The following is a 23,449-nucleotide window of genomic DNA, read 5'->3' as shown; positions in this document are numbered from 1 at the left end:
TAAGTTTTTGTGCCATTTAGTGGGGGGTAGGTGGTATAAAGGCAGACCCGAACAGTGTAAGAGCTATAAGATTCTCCAGAACCACAGAATGTTAGGCAATTACATTCATTCCCAGGAAGAACTGCATTTGCAAATGTTAGTTTAAGCAAACACTAGAGAATTATACAGCCACACAGAAAGAATTGTGTGCCACTGTCTGGAGCACAGACGAATATCTTGATTTGGGTTTGAAACTAGTTACATATGTACACACACTGACCATCAAGCATTAGCCTTTCTTGTGGAGAGGCGACTGCTGTATTATCACTTGAAGTGGGTTCTATTTCTACAGCAATTTCCACTAGGGATTAACTATGTAAAAGGATCGGAGAACCATGTACCCAACGCAATGCATTATCCATATTACCATTCGGTATGAACAATGTGAAATATATTAAGGACCCTTGGGTGATGTTCACAATTAATTTCTTAGGTATTAATGAGGTATATAGTCAAGCAAGGTATAAGAGATGACTACTTCAGTGAGAAGCATCAACGGTGTAAACAGGACTCCATACCAGAACAACTTTCATTGATCACAATAATATTTAATTTTAGAAAGTGCACTTACATACTGCACCTTGGAAATTACGCATACATCATTGTGCCGAGGATGAATTAATAATGGTTCATATACAATGGTTAAACTAACGTATGAATAAATTTTATTAATCGAAGACTCTTAGTCCAAAAGTAATTAAACTATCACAAAATTAAAACTTATCTCAAAAGGTTACAGGAGATAATAGTGATATAAACTATAAGCAGTATATCCTATAGAACCAAAGGGTTACATGATCTTACAATAGCCGACTTTCTTTTTTCGACCAACTACCCAATGGTAGAAGGGGTGTGACATTTTAATGCTTGTAGAGTGTTAGTCGAAATATTTAACACTTTCTCCAGTCAAGCAAGCTAATACAACCACAGTAGTCAATTGTTGGGTACGTCATATGATCATATCAAAATAGCCTCCAAGAAACATTCTTTCCTGCTCCAGTGTTGTATGTTCTGTAGCCCTTACTATTCTATCAATATTATCAAAAGGGAAGCTTCCACTCACCATACAGCAGAGATGCCGAGTAGCAGATAGGCACAAAGAAAAGACTGTCACAAATTAGCTTTCTGACAGTATGGCCTTCGCCCAAAAATAGGTAGCGCGTGCGCAGACATGCACACGGGGTTTCACTGTAGTATCTTTTTTTGAAAGCAAGTATATAACACTAAGTTGCTATGCAGATAACTGGAATGATCAGTTATGTAGTCTGTTTCCTACAGAAAAGATACACACATGTATCCTGTTGTGTGTAAGCGAGATTTTCAGTTTTTTATGAGGAGCAACACAGTATGGGAGGGTTTCTATTTGTTTTGTATGTTCTGTTCTTTGTAGGTAGCGGAGATAATAGACACATCGACTTCTGATTATTTTTTCCTTTTTTCTTCTGCACACTTACAATCAGATTTGTTAAGGTCAATTTTTGGGGTCTGCGACTGAAGTCCATTCAATACGGAATGCCAGACACTTTCTTCCTCCACCACAAAGAAGAACATAAGGAAAAGCATGAATTCTTAGGGGTGGGGTAGTGGTAGTGGTGGTGCTGGTGGTGGTAGGCGTTCAGTCTTTTGGGGCTACCTTCTTTCTGATGAAGATAACAGGAGAAATCCTAAGCGTGCAGGGCAACTGTCTGAAATACGACATGCTAACGTTAAGTGTAATGAGCAGAAGACAGCAGTGCCATCTAGTGAGAAGTTGATAAATTGATAACACAGATGTGCATCAATAAAATGATATTGTTCTTTCAGATTTCAATAGGGATAAGATGCTACACAAGGAATAGAAATAGCAGACACGAAAATTATGTTATATAGAGTGTTTGAAAAAGAATTCCCAGGTTTTAAGTATAAATTTAATAGGGAAATTAATGAAAATTACATCAATGAGTATGTATCACAGAAGAGGATTCCTTCAAGTTTTGTTTGATGTTAGTAGACGTCAACATGGGGTCCATTTGTTGCCCTGCACACATCGAGACGGTATTTCACTTCTTGCCACATATTCATCAACATTTCAGGTGTCCCAACCGCTGCAACAACTCTTTCCCGACAATGATTGACATCTCTAATCTTTTCACTGTACACATTTTTTATGTGGCCTGAAAAGTGTGAAGAGCCACAAGCACATGGTTACTGTAATGAGATGGGGCACAATCTTGTTGGAAAAATCGAATTCCCGTTTCCACCCCAATACCGTCCGCTTGGGGAAAAATGAAACGACCAATCACACGATCTTCCATCAAACCACACTAGAAATTAACTTTGGGAGAGTCATGTTGATGCTGAGTAACTCAAGTTTTCACAAGCCAAATTACACACTGTTTTCTGTTGCACAGTACACACAGTTGCTCTCCACAGCACGCAAGACTGGGCTGAACTGAACTCAACTGAACTGAGAAAAGAGAGAGAGAGAAAAAAAGCACTGGTGCCGTCTCAAGGTCAAGCAGACCTGCCAACTGCAGGGGAGCCAAACTTGGAGAGTTGGTGAATCAAACATCACAGACTAGAATAATAGTGTATATCACTTTTTACAGATTCTAAGACACATTGAAACTAGATAGTTCTTTTTCAAACACACTGTATTTAAGTAACACAATACTGTATCAGTCTCAGAAGACATGAATGATAGTTGATCACCCAGGTATACATTAAGATATTAGCGATTTATAAAATAAGTGAAAATGGAGGGGAGAAAGAGTTACCTCGACTACCCTAGCTGGTTTTATTGTGAAGATAAAATCCATAGACCCTTCAAGAGATTAAAATGGCAATTTCAGCCCTTGCTTTGTATACCTTGTGCAATGTTAATGATGAAGTGAGCTGTTTGTGTTGGCTAAGAATAATTTTAAATACAAACATAGTAGCGGATCTAAACACCCTGAGAAAAGGAAAATTAAAGTGGAAATATTGTTAACCAAAGCTATATGTTAAAGCAGATGTCTTTTGATGCATAAACAAGCATGTAGTTAAAAGCAACTCTGTACAGGCAGTACGATGCAGTATGCTTTGAAACTGGGTAAAGACAATTCATAAATGAAGCAAATCCTTCCTGTCGGTATGCAAGAAATGAAACTGAGGTACTGTGCACACAGATTTTATATGGTGAATTGCCAACTGCTCTAGGCAATTGAGCGAATTGAAATGGACAGGTAGACTTATAGAGGGGCTGTCTTACACCTGAGGTCAGGTGCAGTCAAAAAAGAAATGGTCGTACCATATTTTCTGTACAGGAATATTGGGATAGTTATACATTATAGACGTCAAGTTCTTTGATTAGGTGAATCCACAGAGAGATACCTGAACTTCTTGGGGTATGGAATGAACAGGGGAAGTTTTCATCTGAAAGAACAAATGGTTAGACAGTGTCTTCTCACAGAAATAGTTGTGCCCAGTTATTAAAGTTGGAAAGGACAAGCTGCGTGACAAATGATAACTCTGTCGAAACAGATATCCAAACTAGTTAGGAGCAAACCAATGTGTGGTATTCTGCTGATATTTTCAACTCTGAGATTTGGATGGTATGAAATTAAGGATACTGGTAATCACGGTTAATTACTATACACGTCTTCCATGATAACTCTTGAGACCAAGTAAATGATCATGCATGAACATTTGAAGAAAACATTCCATATATTGAGAATAAATGAAATGGATAACAAATTGTTACATGGTATCACATAGATTACATTTAATTGAAAAGTATGCATTAAAGGAGTTTTGCACGACACCTTTTGTCTTAGTTGAGGCTTCTGCCCCAGCATAGTATATTCGTGAGAATGACCATGTTCCACTGAGGATGCACATCCTGGTGAGAGATAGTAATGTGTGTTATAAACATTTTATGCAGTGTGAAAAACACACTGTGTGCCCAGATCTGTCATCTATGCACATGGTGTGTATACAGTAACTTAACATACTAGGGGGCGAGACTTGGCAAGGTGAGTGCATTAGCACCTGCTGGATGTCGACACTTATGCCTTGGTGAGGCCCCTTGAAGGTGCCTAACATCTATAAACAGTGTGTGTAAAATACTACAATGTAAACACTCAAGACAAATGAAGATTGTAATTCTTATAAGACTACTACCTATGAATGTTTATGATCTACACCTAAATATTCCTCTTGGGTAGTATACATAGGAAGTCCAGTCACCCTGAGACCAGTAGCATACACAAGGACTGGCACTGCAATTTTTATTCTTGCACCACCTACTAGGGTCAGATGCAAGTACTAGAAAACTGGCACAGACACTAAGAACACCCAGACAATGTGGATAATTCCAAAAATTAAGTTTAAGAGAGAATGATTGCTTCTCTGATCTATATGGAGCCACGTATGGGGGACTTGGCTGCATGCTCTCACTATCACTATCCTATGATTTGTTTTGGACCGATACACTATTTTGGAATCTGGCAGTTTTTAACCCATAACATACTGCCTTTTAGCAGTGTTTTGTTTTGACAGGCAACGAATGTTGGGAAAAAAGATTGAGTTTTTCCACTCTAATGTTTTAATTACATTTCACCTGAAGATGTGGCTTGCGGAGTATGGATGTAGATGTAGAAACCAGTAGGGTACAGTAATGAAGGACCAAATACAGGTGAAGCAGTTAATACCCAAGATGAATTCTATTAGTTGAACTTTTCGGACTACTCTTATATCTGAGAAAATTCTGTACACTTTGATTTTCATTAACAGTTTGCAGTGGGATATGGTCAGATGCAATCTGCCTATTGCCCTTCATCCATAGTTCGCAGGATATCTTGCGAGAAAAGAGCAAGTTGAGTTGTGCATTAGTGATGCTTTGTATATCTGTATTTATTTGTTGATACACACTTCACCCCCCCCCCCCCCCCAAGGAAATTCATTAGACAGGGTGTACATAAAGTTCGGGAACACTTTCAATTTTTTATTGCACAAGAACTAAACACTGTACAGACATCATAAACATTGCATACATAAGCGAAACTCAAAGTTTTTTCTTTTTTTTTTACAAACATTTTATATGCGAACCGTGAGTGACCCAGCAGACATCAATATGGTAATCGAATTCTTGCCGTACTCGTCCCAGCATGGCATCGTCGACCGTGGCAGTTGCTTCCCATATTCTTTCCCAGAGCTCTGCTACATCAGTACATATACTGCATCTTTAATGTGTCCCCACAGAAAAAGAGTCACGCGAAGTGAGATCTGGTGATCACGAATACCATTTTATGAAACAGCTGTCCCCTTCTGTAGCGCAGCCGATCCACTGATGTGGCAGCTCCATCTTCAGGTACCGACGAACATCACAACGAAAATGGGGTGGAGCCCCATTCTGCTGAAGGATGAAAGTAGAGACCAATTGAATTTGAGGCATCAGCCATCACTGCAACATGTTCAAGTAGGAATATCCAGTAAGTGCTCTCTGCGAAGAAAAATGGTCCGTACAGATTTCGACACAAGGTACAAAAAAATATTTACCTTTGGGGAATCACACTCAAATCTGATGCATTTGTACCCCAGATTCAACAATTAAGTCTGTTCACTTTCCCATTAGTGTGAAAGTAGCTTAGTCATTAAAAATTAAGTGATCAACAATGCCATCCCCATTCAATTGCAGCAGCTGCGAACAAAACTCAAAACACTTATCTTTTTTGTTGTCATCGAGTTTCTGTCACAGGACTTTCCACTCTTCATCGGAGCCATTTCGAGTTCACGGGATGCATGACGTACCAATTTCTTTGGACTCCTTATGAATATCTCTCATATGCGAACCCCATTCACTTCACTCACACTGGGACGTCCACTTCTGGGCATAAACAAAAAGTCATAAGGAATTTGTTGTGCCAGTGGTAAATGGCCTTCCTTGTTGGTGGCTTCTTACCATACTTGGTTCTAAACGTACACTGAACAACTGTAGCACACTTTTTTTGTCGAACTCCAACACACAGAAAGCTCGCTCTGCACCTGAACTCACCAGGTTTGCAACTAGCGCTGACTATGGCAAATTACCAGCTTGCTTCACACCTGAACTCGCCATGTTTGTGGCAAGCGTTGACTATGGCAAATAACCAATCCACGCTGTGGTGGTACACATGAAAAAACTTCAAGGGTTTCTCTACAAAATTACGTGTGTGTGATATCTGTACAATGTTTGGTTCTTGTGCAATAAATAATTGAAAGTGTTCCCACACTTAATGTACAACCTGTAATTGAGTTTCAGAGTTATGCTCAAGAATTCTACAGGAAATTGATGTTAAGGCTGTTGGCCTGTAATTTTTAGGGCCCAGTTCTTTTTTTACCCTTCTTAGCTACTGGAGTCATCTGTACTTTTTTCCAGTTGTTTGGGACCGTCTACTGGGTGAGAGATTCACAATAAAAGCAAGCCAAATCTGGCACAAATGCTAAGCAATACTCTGTAAAATCAAACTGGGATTCCTCAACATATTTCCAACTCTTTCAGCTGGTTTTCAATGCAAGGTATGGGTACTTCCATGTCCTCCATCAAGGAGTTTCCCCAGTTGTTAATGGAGAGTGCGCAATTCTGCATGGATGATTCTTTAAATATGAACTTTAAAATGTCAGCTTTCCTTTTGCTGTGCGATACTGCCACCCAGATTAGTCTACAAATAACTGAATAGATCCCTTTGACCTGCTCAGTGATTTTAAATAGGATCAAAAATTTATACACTTCTCGGCACTACCTTTCACTAAAGTATGACTGTGGAAGCACTTGCTTCATGCATTCATCTTTGTGTAGCTGCAAAAATTTTTATACTGTTGGCTGTCCACATTTAAGCATTCTGTTTTGACCCATGAATGCAACAATATTTTCTCAGCATTTGCTGAATTTTGTTATTAAATCATGGTATATATTTTCTGTCTTTAATCCAGTGAATCACCACATTTCTCCAGAGCACAATGTTCAAATAACTTAAACTTGCCCACAATTTCTTTACATCCATCACATTTGAACTATGTGACATCCATTTACTGTGGAAGTAGGATGCAAACTACTGCTTATCTTCTACAGTGTAAAAACTAAATCACCTTGATGGATTTATTAACATTAGCAACCATCGTGTCTATGATGACATCATGAGTGCTAACCCTTTCTTTATACCTACAGTAACAGTAAGGTCAAATATACTTGTAGCTAAAAGGTCTCCGATTTCTGCTAAACGTGGCTTGTCACACTAGTTGCATAAGACAGTTCTGGAAAATTTATTCAAAGCTACTACTACAGACTGAATGACCATATCATCTACAACAAATCCATAGATACTGCCCTCTATACTCTGTACATTAAAACTGCCTCTAATACTGCATGAACACACTACTTCTGTGTTACCGAGCAAAAGTATTCTTTGAATGATTCTAGAACAGTTACATTGGAATTGGGTGGACAGTAAAAATTGTTATGGTTTATCGTTTTTCACTGAAGGTGGTTACTCACATCTACAAACCTTCGTAGTGAGAATTTGTTGACGTCACTTCGCGTAATATTCTGTAGATTACAATGAAGACTGTTGAAAACTCTTCTTGACATCTAACCTGTCTTTTCAATATACATTTCATATCTCAAATATTTTAAAGCTTTCTACTTTGGGATCCATACAGAGAAGTACAACCAGGGACTTAGTAACAAATGCTTCAGCCATTTATTGTTACTATCTTGACATTAGAAGTGTCTTTCCACTGTGGTAAGATTTCATTCTCTGCATATTGACTGGTAAGCATTCAAAGAACCTCTAACTGTTGTCAAGCCTAAGAATATCAACGAGCACTCAAGATTTATTCTGCCGCCAGAGTAGCTGCTGCTTGTGTTCATGTACCCCTGACTTACCTAGTTGAATCCTAGATCTCTCCACTCCATACCAAAGGCCTAGAAATCTGCAGCAGAGAGAGTCAAGGAAACAACAAAGCCTCTGTCTGTCAACAATGAAGGGGACAAACCACGGAAAACATCTCTCATATATATATTGTTCATGAATAGATATGTAGAAAGCTAACTTAACTTGCCACAGCAGGCAGAGATAGTGATCATGTGTGTTTCTTCTATTTCAGAAGGCTTTGTGGCCAGAAGCTGAAATGTGTAGCAATTTTTTTCATTGCACTGGTCTTTGACTCAACGTCTTCTCCGTATGGTAAGTAGTAACCTATCCTTTTTCAATAATATGAAATCTAAGCCTTAAGTCAGGTAAATTTATTTTAAAAACCACGACGATGTTACCTAAACTGAAGTAACAGCAAGTGGTGCTGAACATATGACAAAAGAAGAGACAGTGTGTGTGTGTGTGTGTGTGTGTGTGTGTGTGTGTGTGTGTTCATTACCCTTTTGTAATTCCTTGTACTAGAGGTTCTAGATATTTTCAGGTACTATGATCACTTGCACTAACCTAGAACACCTGGTTATACACTCTTAATACTGATTGTAACCAGATGTAATACAGCACTTTTGTTTCCAGCACATATTATACAGTTACACAAAATATAACACTTATACTGTCAAACACCACTTCATCCTCTTTTGGATAAACTTACAGCAGTAAGGCATTGTGTTTTGAAGTTTCTCCACATTAGCATATAAAATTCTTCAAAGTCCAAAATAGAACGAGTTCGTACCAACACAGGAGAGGGAGAAACACACACACACACACACACACACACACACACACACACACACACACACACACACAATGTTCTTCAGTCAGTTTTAAAGCTATTGCGGAGCTTACATGTTTCTTCCCATGTAGAGGAGCAGAGGCAGCAGTGAGAAATGCTTTATCCCAGAGGTCTCCAAACACCTGTCATAGAAAGTAACAAAAATTAGTAAGAAGGCGCAAACAGCTACGGTATGAGTAACCATTAATGCCTTTACGTAAAATAACATGTGTAATAGCTTCAACGTCACTAAATATTTTAAAGTATTAATTGGGTTCCAGAAATTTCTAAATCAGATGAAGAGTGCAATGTCTTTTTTATCATGCATGGAGTTTCGTTCAAGCTATTTCTTGCCAGCCATCCAGCTGTCTTGATGGACATAGTAAAAGACCAATGAATTCTGTAACATAATTACAGGCTCATTTATAATAACCATTTTATGAAAGAATAGGACTTAAAATATGAAACCAACAGAATATTCGGAACTAAGGAAACCTGACTGCATCACTCAACTATTCATTACTTTGCAATAACAGTGACGAACAGAATCAAGACTGTCACTTGACTGCTTTCAATGAATTCTGGATATAGCATCAATCAAATCTTTATTCATCAAGCTTCACTACTTGAGAACCAAATCAATTTCAATTTCATAGATGCATCGTAGTAACTCACTAGTAATCCACTCCATCTTACCAATGGTAACAGCAAGATGGGTTAAATGGTTCCACGCATGCTGCAATACCCATTTAACAAAAGCTGGCTTCAGTCCTTGACAGAAACTTAACATATTATGGCGTTCATTACATACAATATCAAACATGTAATCATGCCCTTCCGTAAGGAACAGGCTCATAGGCGAAATTTAAACCCAAAATTGTTCAACTTTACTACCTCTTCCTCTTAACGAGAGTAATAGTTGAATGTTGCTATAAATTGATAACAACATGGAAACTTTTTATAGTTTCCTTTGTCTAATTACAACTTATTGCTTCATGAGGCCAAGACTGTCATTCTTCTTAGTAAAACGGATTGCGCCACAAACAATTTCTTTCCATTCTACTTTACAGTGATCAGGTATATCCCTGCAGTAAACCCTTTAATTGTTTAAAACACTAAGTGCGTACAGTGCAAAATAAATGCCTTATATATATTTCTACAAGAGTGGCAATGAAAAACAAGTTCTGATAATATACTTTAAAACCATTATATATATTATGCACCTGCCACTCACCTGAATTTATGTATCTTGTGTGCACTATCTCCTGGTGTTCTACTTTTTTGTTAATTTGTTTTCATCCCTGTGTAACACACTAAAGATGAAATATATACTGTAAAATGTACATGTGCCCTTGAAGATGCTACAATGTCTTGTACAAATTACTTACATAAATCCAGTTATGTTACCCATTATAGTCTGCGATAATCTGACAACTTTCGTTAACACATTACGTATAAGTTCTGAACAAACTTCAGAATAATTGCCATTAAGAAACCAAAGTCTGACATGTAAAATGTTCAATGAAATTTATGGATTCTTTTTACTGGTCAGTGTATATCAAGTGCACCTGGATTCTAAGCAGACATTTTAAACCTTCCTATAACAGAACCAAGTTTTCAACTAAAACTCTAGCAGAACATCAATGACATCTTTTTACAGACATTAGGCATTCAGCATTTAAAAAATTCAATTTACAGTCTAAATTTTACTTTCACTTCCCTGAAGAAATCCCCACCGGATGATGGTCAAAATGTGTACAAATTGTGACTTGATTGTATTATTTCAGCTTTGTACACATTTCACCAGCACCTATAATTACAGAATGAATTTTGTTTGTCTAAACTACCATATAACAGCATTACGATTATTAAGGGCAGCCCTATAAGTGTACGTACCACTAACTCAGCCCACTTTGCTAAACTTGAAGTTATGTATTAGAAAGATTTGTACGTGTCTAGCAAAATAACTGCATCTCCTATCATTCTGTTACAACGAACTATGTAATTTAATGGGTGAGTACATTGTATGCACTGCTGAATTATTGTAACCTGAATAATACCCAGTTAATCTTACTGCAATAAATAGTCTTGTTTATATATTACTGTCACTGATTAGGATAAATTTTAATTTCATTATTTAATAAGCTGTCAAAATTTATTACAAAATGTTTAATGTATTAAAGGACTTAATACTCACAGGCTCAATTCAATGTACCTATTTTAACGCATATTTCTCAGTCAAACATGGAGACAGTGATCACTCACCTGACCAATTAGACCACGATAGCATCAGTGAAAACATTCCCATGGGAAGAAATATTTCAACTCTTATACATTTTTCTTCTAATGTAGTAATAGGAGACGTTACATTAAGTTGCAGTCTCAATTTTCATCTTTCTCAATTCACTGTGAGTAACCTTCCCTCCAACAATACACCCAGTCTGTACATACACGAATTAATCTCTTAATTGCTGTCTCTTCTTTCAATATATATTTACTGCTCACCAAGAAGACAATTTTAAAACTAACTATTTCGCATTATTCAATCATCATAATTTGATTTCAGATCACAACCGTATAATCTCTTTTCAACTACTCTTGCAAAACACCAACTTTAATACTGATCTCACTTAAAGTAATGTACACAAAAATACTCTTTATTGATAGGCTTTGGTACATAAATTTTAAAAGATAATTTAGGCATGTCTCTTGCAACACCAGTAAGACATGTCATCCCAATTTGAGTTCTTATGCACTGCACCGTGAAGTGTTGAGATAATGTAATAATATGGGGTTATGATCAGTATATCAAATAAAACAACTTCTAAATCATTTTGTTATTAGTATGTCATTTTTGTTTTATTGATTTAATTACTGAACATGAACATTTTTAGATACAAACAAATCAACAGATCTATTAACTGTCAAGTAATAAAACCACTGTCTCAAATAATCCTTTTCGTTGTCCTTTTATCTGTAACTGCTGACAAGCTGTTCTTCAAAAATAAATACAAAAACTGCTGGAATGTTGTCATGTTCATTACAATGTTTAAAGGCGGCTATGAAACATGGAATTCAACAAATTCCAAATACCATCTGACATTACTCCACTATATAACAGAACTGTTAACTGTCATTCTGATAATTTACTTATGATACAAATGCAGGCCAACAGTCAAGTGAAAGAAAAAAGTGTGTATAAATTTTGTGTGCCAAGAACTAAGTAAAAATCTTCGAAATAAATTACTACTGGCATCTGTCATGCCACAGTTACTCTTATACATGTATAATCTAAAAGACACCTTGCAGTAAGAAGAAATACCCACAATCTACACATTTCTTGAAGTATGCTGCACTAGAAACCACAACTCTACATTAATTAAAGAAACTGTAGAACCTATGGGGTAATCAGTTCAGATCTTCCTTTCATTAAAATAGCAAGAAAGTCTTAAAACTGTAAGGTGCTACTTTAAACATCACTTTTGTTAGGGACACCACAAAGTTGCAAGAAATCAGATACTCAATGGCCTCACTAATCACACCATTATCAGGTTAAGGGCCATAACAGTACACTGAGTCATTTTGTTTGTTCTTAGTAGCGGCGTGACTGACCGCCATAATCACGTGATTGGCCATAGCCAGCAGAACTGCCACCTGCAATAAATTCAATACCAACATAGAATCTTTTAAAATTGTTTCCTTTCTAATTTGTCTCTTAATACTAAAACAGCAAAAAGAAGAAATTTTTGAAATCAAGTAAAGGTTGGAAATATATCACCAGAGGCAGTGAGTGCATTTATGTTTGTTAAGAATGACATGGATGATTAAATATAACAAGCATTTTTGAAGTTCTCCATTATTCTGACATTTTCCTACTGTACCATCTTCACTGTGTCTTCAAAACACTTATTATCATCACTACAGGTAATTCGAGACTACATTGTTCAGCAAAGTATGTTTATGACTTTTCCACGTTTTGTACTTTTTACACCTTTATCACGTGGTTAGCACTTTTTCATCAAAATAGCCTTGTCAGCTTAGGGTTTGTTACATCTACTTAAACGCTTCTTTTTTTGTACTTTTCCTAACAAGACTGAGCACAAAGTTCTCAGCTCACTACAACTGACCAGTAATTATGTTATACATCAACTGTTTTCATATTCTTGCCTCATGAAGCTTACACAATTTCTGGGTATTTTTGTTGTACGTGGATTTTATTGTATCCCCACTGATACAAAATGCCTACAGTACATATCTCCTACAAAGTAACTTCGTTTCTGAGAGCTAAAATGATATGTCAACTTGCATTTTGCATCATCACAGCTAAAAAATTTCAAGTGTAATTTAATCATAATGGTAAAAATACACCATTCACTTTCAACAACAGCTTTGCAAAATGTTTTTATAAGAAGGTAACATCAGCACCATTTGTCATATTTGTCTTATTTCACGAACTTCCCCGACATTAGTTCTCCAAATTGATGCATCAACAAACACAAACTAAAGAACATTATGGCTTCAGTAATGGTTGCATTATTTTTGCTGAAGGCAAATCGTCCAAGAAAAGTGTTATATGACAACCGAAGCCCAAAGTTAAGCTATTCAATCTACATTCATAAAGCTCAAAGGAAGTCTATTGTTTGAATTTTGTGCAAATCTTTTGCAGGATTAAGTTTCCATCAAACTAAAATCTCAGAAACTTGCCAATTGACTTTAACAATGTATCATCAACAATTTCAGTGACCTTCCTTTGAACTATATCCTTGCAATTATTAATGGTTTCATGATGTTATAATTAATGTATACATACCGTAAGCACCTGTTGAATATCCTCTATCATCATAACCAGATGCAGTGTTGTATCCAGCACCACTGCTGTAACCACCACCATATGCATCATGAGCTGGTGCTGGAACAATTTTACAGAAACACCATATGACTTATGCATAAACCTGCAACTTGTCTATCTGTTCAGCAGTCTCTCACTCTGGTTATAGTACACAAACAAGGACATGGTAGCAACACTGCTGTTCCACTTTCTTTAAACAGTACAAAAAACTCAACCCATTTTTAGCAGTAAATGCTTGTGTCAATGACATCTGGTCGAAGTCACGTTTCTTCTACACAATTACACAAGTGAATGACAAAGGGGACATTAATTTTATCATTAAAATTTTCCCCTTTCAGACAATAATTGTATCACTATTAACATATTCCCATTTCAATCAACAATGGACTGTGATGATGACCCCATTTAAGAATATGTAGGATCTATTTAATTTTATCTTCTTGGACTATACGAAAGGTATCCGCAAATTTTCTAGCCAAACTTTAAGAAATATCAACTACTACTTGTAAGAGTTAAGGTTATCGACATTTACATTACACTCTCTTCTTAGGAAAATAAAGCTGTAATCTTAAAACACACTGTCTTCTGAATATACAGCTCTTGGCTTAGAGCACACAGTGCTGTCATCAGCATAAAGTTAAATCACAATCATCACACAAATTTGTGGACATCTATACAGTCACGCTAAAAAAGCAGGATAGCTGCCATCGTTGTTGAATTATCATTGAAGAAAAATAGTGACAAAAATCAGAGTTTTAAGAAAAATGTTTAGGTGAAAAAAGTGAGAACCAAGAGATCATCTTTTAATGACTCTATATTTTTCGCACACATTCCACAAACAATGCATTTACAGTAAAACCCACTTTTAACTTTTTCAGTGGACTGACCAGAAAGTGTAAAACACAGAAAATGTAAAATAAAGGAAAGCATGGGGAAACAAGCAGTAGCTTTCGTGCATGTTGTTCTCCATTTACGAAGACTGCCAACTTCAATGTTTTAATCAGTGTTGTGTTACAAGTCTTATTTACAGTAATTCTTTTCATGATTATCACTGTCTCACATTATAACAAAATTTTGTTTCATGTGGTTTCACAAACGACTTTTGCACACGCGTGCGCTATGCTATGCTGACAAACAAATAAATGCCTTAGTTCTGATCATGTCCAATAGAGTAAATAAAGCAAGTAAGCAAACGTCTTTCGTGAAACCACATCAAAAAGATATTAATGTTCTAAAGTGAGACTTATCATTGATAATCATTATGAAACTATGGTAAATAAAGCTACTAACATAATACTAGTTAAAACAATGAATTGGCAGCCTTCCTAAACGCAGGACAACAGGCTCGAAATCTACAGCTTGTTGTCCCCCACGGTCAGGGATGTAGTGGGTGGGAAAGAGGGTGGAAATTGTCATGTTATGGAGCATCTTGAGGAGGAATTTTTATTTTTGACGTCAGGCCGTATCAACCTACAACCAAATCTAGTACAGATTAGCGCATTTCATGCTTAAGTAATGATTTGTAAAAGCCTATTATACAGATGGATGCCTTCAAAAGAAGCATTTCTTTGTATAAATGACAAATTATATTATAGCTGTTGTAATAGAACTCAATGAGCAGAAGGAAGGTTGCTGCTAGAGCCACTATTGTCAGATCGTGATCATCATCATCAAAGCAGTGACTTCGGATACTTTCTCACCCTTCCAAATACTGCAAACCTATAATCAATTTGGCTGTGACAACACATCAACAATGTAAATCTTTTTTATTGCTCTACCACTATGTTATGCAATCAACAAATTTGCATATTGTGTTTTCTCCTTTGTTCCAAGTCTGGCTGAGCAGGAACTTTATGCACTTTTTGCAGAAATCTATATGAAAATCAATGTGAAAGAGAATGATAATGTGACAGAAAACTTAAAATGCAAGAAATGTTGTAAAACAGAATCATTAATGACTGGAAAGCATTGTACTGACAGAATAAGACTTTTGTTTCGAACAAAAAAATGAACAAACATGTGGAAAACTTAAAATGCGGGAACATAAAAATGAGGTTTTACTGTATGTTTGCACTAGACTAAAAATCAGTTAAAATTTGAATATGTATGTGTGTGTGTGTGTGTGTGTGTGTGTGTGTGTGTGTGTGTGTGTGTGTGTGTGCGCGCGCACTGCCATTCTATTTTCCTTTCTGGTGAAATAAATAATCAATTTTTTCACACTTCCTTGGTTGACAGAGGTGAAGTATACATATTTATGGGTTCCACTGGCAGTTCATTTGCCTGTGCCATTCTTCTTTCCCACACACATTATTGTACAAGTACTGAACACGAAGTACTTGCAGCAATACGCAAGAAACAAACTTTATGATGATGAAGATTTGGGTGGAGGGAGAGCGCTCAACATCACGGTCATTAGTGCCCTGACGAAAAGTCAACAAGCAAATCTCTTAGGTGGGGATGAGGGCTGTTCCCACATCCACAAACTTGAAGCTGCTTCTGCAAGTACACCAAACTTGCAGTAGTTACTTGCTGAGGGTGTTCCCATATAAAACTTGCAGAAGTAGCTTTCTGCAATCAACTTGCTGAAGTTTATTTGGTAGGAGAAAGCAAGCTCTCCCCAATGCACCAAATGCCTACAGTATTTACTCGAATCTAAGCTGCACCTGAAATTTGAGACTCGAAATTCAAGGGGGGAGAAAAGTTTTAGGACGCACCTCCAAATCGAAACAAAGTTGATCTATTGTAATATGAGACAATTTAGGTCGAATGAATGACGATACAGCTACAGTAGTTCGGTTCGAGTCTTAAGCTTAGCAGTTAAGCTTTACCAGGTAGCCATTGCTATGCATCAGGCGCTCCATCCGTATTTATACGAATACCCTTCGTTTTTCACGTGCTTCGTCTGGTTTGAATCGGTTGCTTATTTTTCTTTGATCTGATAAGTTTCGTTCTCTGTGTTATAGGTGTTTACGTTACTCTACGCTGAAAACGCATTATTGTACTGTGTCATGCATTGTTTGTCGCATTCTCATAATGCGTGTTTACGACAAGTCACCGCTCGCCGGCATGGCTTGCTTTTGTGCGCGCTACTGCCGCTTAAAAAAAGAGGAATTGTCTCATTAGCGAAACAATGTCAAGAGACTGGTAATTGTTGTTACTTACACTGCTGCTTTCTTTGATAATGATCTACAAGAACCAAATAATAGACTGCGTATGATAGATGTTCTGAACGAAAGTTTAGCTAAAATTTTTCTCCATTTGAAAATCTTTGCAGACGTCTCCCGTGTACATTATATTCGACACAGAAATTAGAGAGATAGCAGCAAACACGAAAGACTACATGGCAAAATGTTTATATTCGTATTATTCTTATGGTGAAGAGAATACTGCATGCGATTCACAATTCATAAAAGTTCCTATTAACAATCATCTCTTCTCAAAGGTAGGAAAAAATTCAGAACGTAGAGTTGGCCATATTGACAATCATCCCAAACAGTCTTGCCAGTCGGATTTTCGTAGTACATTGAAATGCTGCTACATTTGAAGATGAACAATACAGAATTTGTATTTACTTTGTTGGATAATGTATGAAAATGCAGTGGTCAAAACTCGGGGAGGAGGAAAAAAGCTCATCTTCCACCTTTTCTTTGGGAAAAAAAAAAATAATTTATATACCGACGCAGAGGTTTTGGCGCCAGTAATTATCTTTGTGCCTGCAAAGCATGCCTGTGTAGCGCTACATATATTCGACGGCAGAAATTAGTTGTGGCAGCACCTACCAACATTTTACAACTTCCGCTTACTCTGCACTCGATTCTAAGCCGCAGACTTTTTTTTTATTACAAAAACCGGAAAAAAAGTGCGGCTTAGATTCGAGTAAATATGGTAGTGAGACGAATGGTGAAGGCTAGCAAGCTCTGACAATCTCTGTTCTAGTACTAAATTTAAGGTTTGTGCTTGGAACTGAGCTTCGAAAAGTGTTAGTGACACCTCACTACATGTAGTAAACCTTTCTCTGACGAGTCCTAGATACACTGTCCGCAAATGATCCAGAATCCATCAGTGTTTTGAATCATCAATACCCATACTTAATGCAGGGTTGTCACAGATATCTCGAAGTGAAATTCCCCGATATTTCCTAGATTTCCAGACGAATTCTAGCACCTTTCCCTGACAAATTTTGAGAGCTTGATGGTAAGTTAAGATGTACGTTGACAGTCTGTATTCGCAGTTATGGTACAAGAAACAACAGTGGATATGAAGAAATGCCTAAAAACTTGCGAACAGATAGCCTTCCCTGAAGGGAGCATAAATCTTAAGTACTAACAACAACATAATATGTAATGAACTGTTTTTAGATGGAGAAAGCAGGCCAAACAGTATGTGTTTTTCATTAAGACCACTGATGTTATTTTATTTCAATAAAACAAAACACATTTGGTGATTTCCTTGGAGTTGCAAGTCAGATTTAAAATACCTTCACTGATTTCATAAACAACCTCAGAAAAAGGTAGGCCACTTGAAGAAAATGTATAAGGTGGGGAAGAATTGCATAAACCAAAACTGTAGGTGACTGCCCACAAAATGTTGGTTATGGTTGGTTACTACCCTTGTGTTATATCTATTATTTTACAGGTATTTTGTTATTTTTCTTCCGAGGAATATGCATACAAACCATCAGTGACTGCCAAATTTTCACCAAATGTACTAAAACAAACAAAGTGTCTATAAAATGCCACACTGTACACCGTGCTAGCAGTGAGGCAGTAAATTGCTGAAATCCATTGCCAATGGCCTCTGGCCTGCTGGGGAGCACCACAGTCCTGTGTCCATGGATAAACCATGAAAATCCACTGCATTACGACACACACACACACACACACACACACACACACACACACACACAGACAGACAGACAGACAGAGAGAGAGAGAGAGACCCCCACACACAGACCCGGCCTGCTAGCATATCGCTGAGACTATATCTGATGGGCAGGGCCTGCAAATTAGTGGAAACTGAATGGCTTCGGATTGGCAGGCCCAAACCATTACAGACACCTGCACATACAGCCAGTGGTTTTGGGCCGTCATGGAAATCCACTCGTGGCTAGCTACTCACGAGCCATAGACAGCATGTTGATGAAACTAGACCACAGTAATCAATCCATGCAACAGATAACTTGTTCAAATACTCTCGAGAATCAATAATAGTGAGGACAGGTAGCAACTCAAAGTATAGATGATTGCTGAGCTGCAGACTGAAAAGTAGAAAAGACAATTACACTCGCAGAACTAAATTTTCAGCAATAGCTTCTGTCAGAGATGAGAGCACACATATATTCACATAATCACTCAGACAACTCGCGCACATGACCGCTGTCTCTGTCCACTGTGTCTACAGTCTGAAAATTCAAACAAACCACTCCTCAGCACTCCATACCTCTTGTTGGCAGCTGCAAAGCTATTGGCAAAAAAGTGGTGGCAGCACAGACTGCAAGCTGAGGGCAGTGGTAGGAAGGAGAGAAACAGTAAGAATGAGGGAGTAAGGAAGTGGCAAACACTCAGCTGCGTCCGGCCAGTGGTGATGCACGACACCTCAGTAAGGAAACCATTTCATCTACTGAGACAAAAAGAAAAAACTTCCTGGCAGATTAAAACTGTGTGCCCGACCGAGACTCGAACTCGGGACCTTTGCCTTTCGCGGGCAAGTGCTCTACCATCTGAGCTACCGAAGCACGACTCACGCCCGGTCCTCACAGCTTTACTTCTGCCAGTATCGTGTCTCCTATCTTCCAGTTCTGCAAGGTTTGCAGGAGAGCTTCTGTAAAGTTTGGAAGGTAGGAGACGCGATACTGGCAGAAGTAAAGCTGTGAGGACCGGGCGTGAGTCGTGCTTCGGTAGCTCAAATGGTAGAGCACTTGCCCACGAAAGGCAAAGGTCCTGAGTTCGAGTCTCGCTCAGGCACACAGTTTTAATCTGCTAGGAAGTTTCATACCAGCGCACACTCTGCTGCAGAGTGAAAATATCATTCTAAAAAGAAAAAGATTTTTAAAGGTGTTCTTTTCCTTTTCTTTTTTCCTCTTATCTCTGAAGTTTGCTTTATATTTCCCTGATGTGACATGATACTCCCCGATTTCCCAAACTTGTGGCAATCCTGTTAATGGCTAATGCAATGCTATATACACTACTCTTATTGTTGATTATGTTAAGATTCACACTGGACAAAAAAAAAAAAAAAAACACAAATGGGCTTCAAATTATTACAAATGTGGAATGAAGGCAACTGGTAATAAATAACAGTAATATTAATAGCCACTTCAAGACCACTTTAAAGGGTTTGTATTCCAGAATGAATAGTGTAATAGCTGGGTGTCAACACGGTAAGCTTGGTGGTGGGAAGTTAAGGAAATATTTGTGTTGCAAAATACCTTATTCTTGTGAAGAAATGAGTTCAGTCACACATGATTTTAACCAGCTAACCAAGTCAGTTATCAGCAAAGAAACAAGAGATCAGATATGTAGAACTTTTTTGCAGTGACCATGGCACTGATGGAAACAAAGCTCACGACTCATTCATCAAGTCACGGATGGCAAATAGCACTGCTGTTTGCAAACTTGTGGTTGATGAACTGTGTTTCAGTTGAGAAGTTAACAGTGCAATTTAAACTGCTGTTCACAAATATTTTATATTACTGAATTGGCCTAGGAAGGTGTGTGCCTCATCTCCTGGTAAGTCCGAATGAAACTTCCATTTGGATTTTTGCCAGTGGATTATGGATTGGTTCACAACTCCCTGAAGGTGTTAGGAAATTTTTGCAATGATACTGGCTGAACATGAGGTACTGCAATGGCTATTCAATCTCTCTTCAGTTAAGGAACCTAAAAATCTCTCCTCAGTTAAGGAATCTAAAAATCTCTCTTCAGTTAAGGAACCTAAAAATCTCTCTTCAGTTAAGGAACCTAAAAGTTTTATGAGCAAAGAAATTCTTTGATGTTGGAACTAAAAAAGAAAATGCTTAGTTTTTAATTCTGTTACCAAAACCCTTGTAAAAGTATCCAATTAAATCTGAATAGCAACATGCTCAGCAAATTGTAGCAGGAGCAAACACATGCGAAAATTAAGGAAATATGCAAGCTTTTGCAGCCCATGGCTGCTTCTTTTGACAGAAGGGTTGAAAGGGAAGGAACAGAAAAGAAGGAAAAACGAGTGGCAAAGTTTAGATAGTGGGACAATAACAGAAAAGCCATCCTGGGTTAGGGGATACATACTAGGATGAAAAAAAAAAGACGTCCATCCCCCGACCTGGAGTTCTGCTCAACTTTTCTGTAATTCCCCATTCCCTATACTTCACCACTCCTTTTCCTTTGCCCCCTTCAATCCTTCTGCCAGAAGAAGAAGCCATTAGCTCCAAAAGCTTTCATATCTCCTGAAGTTATGTATTTCGCACTCCTGCTGTCACTTTGAGAGTAGACTTGTTTCTAGTCAATTATATTTTCAAAAAATTGGATTATTTTAGTGAATAACTCTGAAATTCCTGGCTGGAACAATAAATAAAATAAGGGAATGCAACAGTTCGCCTACAGCTGACAAATGTGGCACACACACACACACACACACACACACACACACACACACTTTCTACTAGAAGTAGAGCCAGAGACCTTGGAAACTATTTAACACTTTTCTGTTTGGTGTGTGTATGTGCCATATATCAGTCTGCTATAGCTGAGGGGTTGTGTCTAATTTTAAAGGTCTTTTAAACCTGAATAACCACTGGTCGCAATGATTGTAGTAATCAAATTTTATTTATCCCTGTCCTGTATTGACTACAAGCAATGTACTAAAATGGTTCTTTGACTGAATAAATAAAAAAAAAAAGACTGAGAAAAAAAATGCTAAACCAGATAGTGAATGAAGTATCACTAACACTTTGTGTAAAAGCTTGAGGATACTACAGTTTCTCAATGCCAACAAATCTGAGCCTGCCACTGGTCTCATTTGTAATGGAGCTCATGTGTGGTTTATTTTCTTTATTCTGACTGACTACTGACACTTTTTTCATGTTTGTTGAATTTGACAGTTTCTCTACAATAAGAGAGAACTGCCACACGTGGACCAAGGTTGCCGATTATGCAGAAATCTTATTATATACTACTACAATTTTTACTGAACACTTTCTTAAATACCCATTTAATCTGCAAATTGTGATTTTATTATCCAACACGTGTGTGTGTGTGTGTGTGTGTGTGTGTGTGTGTGTGTGTGTGTGTGTGTGTGTGTGCGCGCGCACGCGCACACTAATTCAGAACAAGGATATTTGGCCAAAGTTTTGCTGTCTTTTTTTGTGCCTGTCTGCAACTAAACATATAAACTTTATGGAGAGTAGCAATCTATCCTTTTCATAATATTGTCATTATTTCATGCTGAGTATTAAATGTTACAAGTTTTCAATCCAGTCACATATCTTCAGATACGTACGGAAAAATATTTGGTACCTTATGATCCGTTTTGTTGAAGCAATCATAAAATGTTATACACGCACCCACAAGCAAGATTTATGACACACTCACTGGTGTATCAAATGGTACTTTGTCACTACTGTGTATCTTATCTCCTTATCACTTGCCTCCTTATGAGCACAATACTTTAATAGCCTGGAGATACATTAGGTCTCGTCCACTCTCCCATGTAGTCTCTCTCACAACACAAGAGTGCACAGCAGCATATGAATTGCTCAGCAATCCTATGTTTGCGCAAAGGAAGTACGATCAATTTTCTACAACTTTTTTTTAGGGAGAAAACACCAGTCAATGAAAATTGTCATTTGATAATTTATTGAAACCCTCAGCTATCTACAGGTGGTGTTGATACACCTTGACGGGGACAGCTGAAAACACATTCAGCTGTCCCCATCAAGGTATGTCAACAACACCTGTCGGCAGCTGAGGGTTTCAATTAATTATCAAATTATTCTACAGAAGCTGCGCGGTCTGCAATGGTATCCGTTCTTTCGAGAACAGTTACTATCTTCATATAGAGTAAACTATCATTTTTTTGTTTATAAAACTACTGTCAGTTAAACGCAAACTATTTCTCTGGAACCGTATCAGCACAAAACCTTTCATTATTTAAAGGACTTAGGTAAGGTAGATTCAGCCTATCTTAATAAAACTGTGCAGAATGCAACCAGCAACTGAACAGGAGGCAGAAGTTCGACAATGTCAACAGTGAGGTCATAGAGATGGAACACAAGCTAAGACTGGTGAATAGATCAGTAATGTCCTTTTCAAATGAACCATACAGGCATTCAACTGAAGTAATTTTGGGAAATTACAGATAACTTGCCTGGATGGCTGCACATGGATTTAGACCAATGTCATCCCAAACGCATATCATATCAAGTTTCTTAACCACCTCATTTGGTAGCTTAACAGAAGATACCTCATAGGTTTTACACAACAGTAAGTCAAACATTTCAGTTCACAAAATTCAAAATTAACGTTACTTTTATAAAGTTAAATGCCTGTGCACACACTAATTCAGTTATAATGTCCTTTGAATTTTTGCTAACCCTGACATTTTAAATACTGTATTAACCAGTTGAAATGAAGCCTTTACAACCTAATTAAAATACAAGTGCCACCTTTATATCCAGGAGTACTAATGATTCTTTGCAGCACAAAAGGGGACCTTTCCTTAGGCAGTTCAACAGAGATTTTTCCGATAATGCAAAACAGATGCCTCAAAATGTGAAATTACTTAATAGACGCTGTTTCATAGTGAATTGTAACCAGATGAAATATTTATTGGAGATAGTTTAAAAAATCTTTACTCTTTGCATAGAATATCTCAAATGAAAGC

General features: G+C 37.5%; 2 protein-coding genes across 7 annotated transcripts in view; both read right to left on the bottom strand.

The window, feature by feature from the left end:
• The window catches only part of LOC126458229 (THAP domain-containing protein 5-like), an 89,633-nt gene extending 80,718 nt beyond the window's left edge, over positions 1 to 8,915 (bottom strand). For 4 of the 6 annotated variants that reach the window (XR_007585598.1, XR_007585597.1, XR_007585600.1 and 1 more), the window contains exon 1: positions 8,814 to 8,883. The gene's annotated coding sequence lies outside the window, so the exon portion shown is untranslated. Of the gene's footprint in view, positions 1 to 4,976; positions 5,462 to 8,813 lie in introns of those variants that run through there. The other 2 variants (XR_007585601.1, XR_007585599.1) reach the window with 2 other exon arrangements.
• A 2,653-nt stretch (positions 8,916 to 11,568) lies between these two features.
• Positions 11,569 to 23,449, bottom strand: part of LOC126456498 (RNA-binding protein FUS-like) — a 64,616-nt gene continuing 52,735 nt past the window's right edge. The window contains exons 9-10 of the mRNA XM_050092248.1: positions 13,550 to 13,648; positions 11,569 to 12,393 (exon numbers count right to left, since the gene is read on the bottom strand). Of these exons, the coding sequence (XP_049948205.1) occupies positions 12,332 to 12,393; positions 13,550 to 13,648 (161 nt within the window). The 3' untranslated portion in view covers positions 11,569 to 12,331. The remainder of the gene's footprint in view (positions 12,394 to 13,549; positions 13,649 to 23,449) is intronic.

The sequence above is a fragment of the Schistocerca serialis genome, chromosome 2, assembly GCF_023864345.2.
Source record: "Schistocerca serialis cubense isolate TAMUIC-IGC-003099 chromosome 2, iqSchSeri2.2, whole genome shotgun sequence".
In the NCBI taxonomy this organism is placed as follows: Eukaryota; Metazoa; Arthropoda; class Insecta; order Orthoptera; family Acrididae; genus Schistocerca; species Schistocerca serialis.
This window is presented reverse-complemented; position numbering and strand designations above follow the sequence as displayed.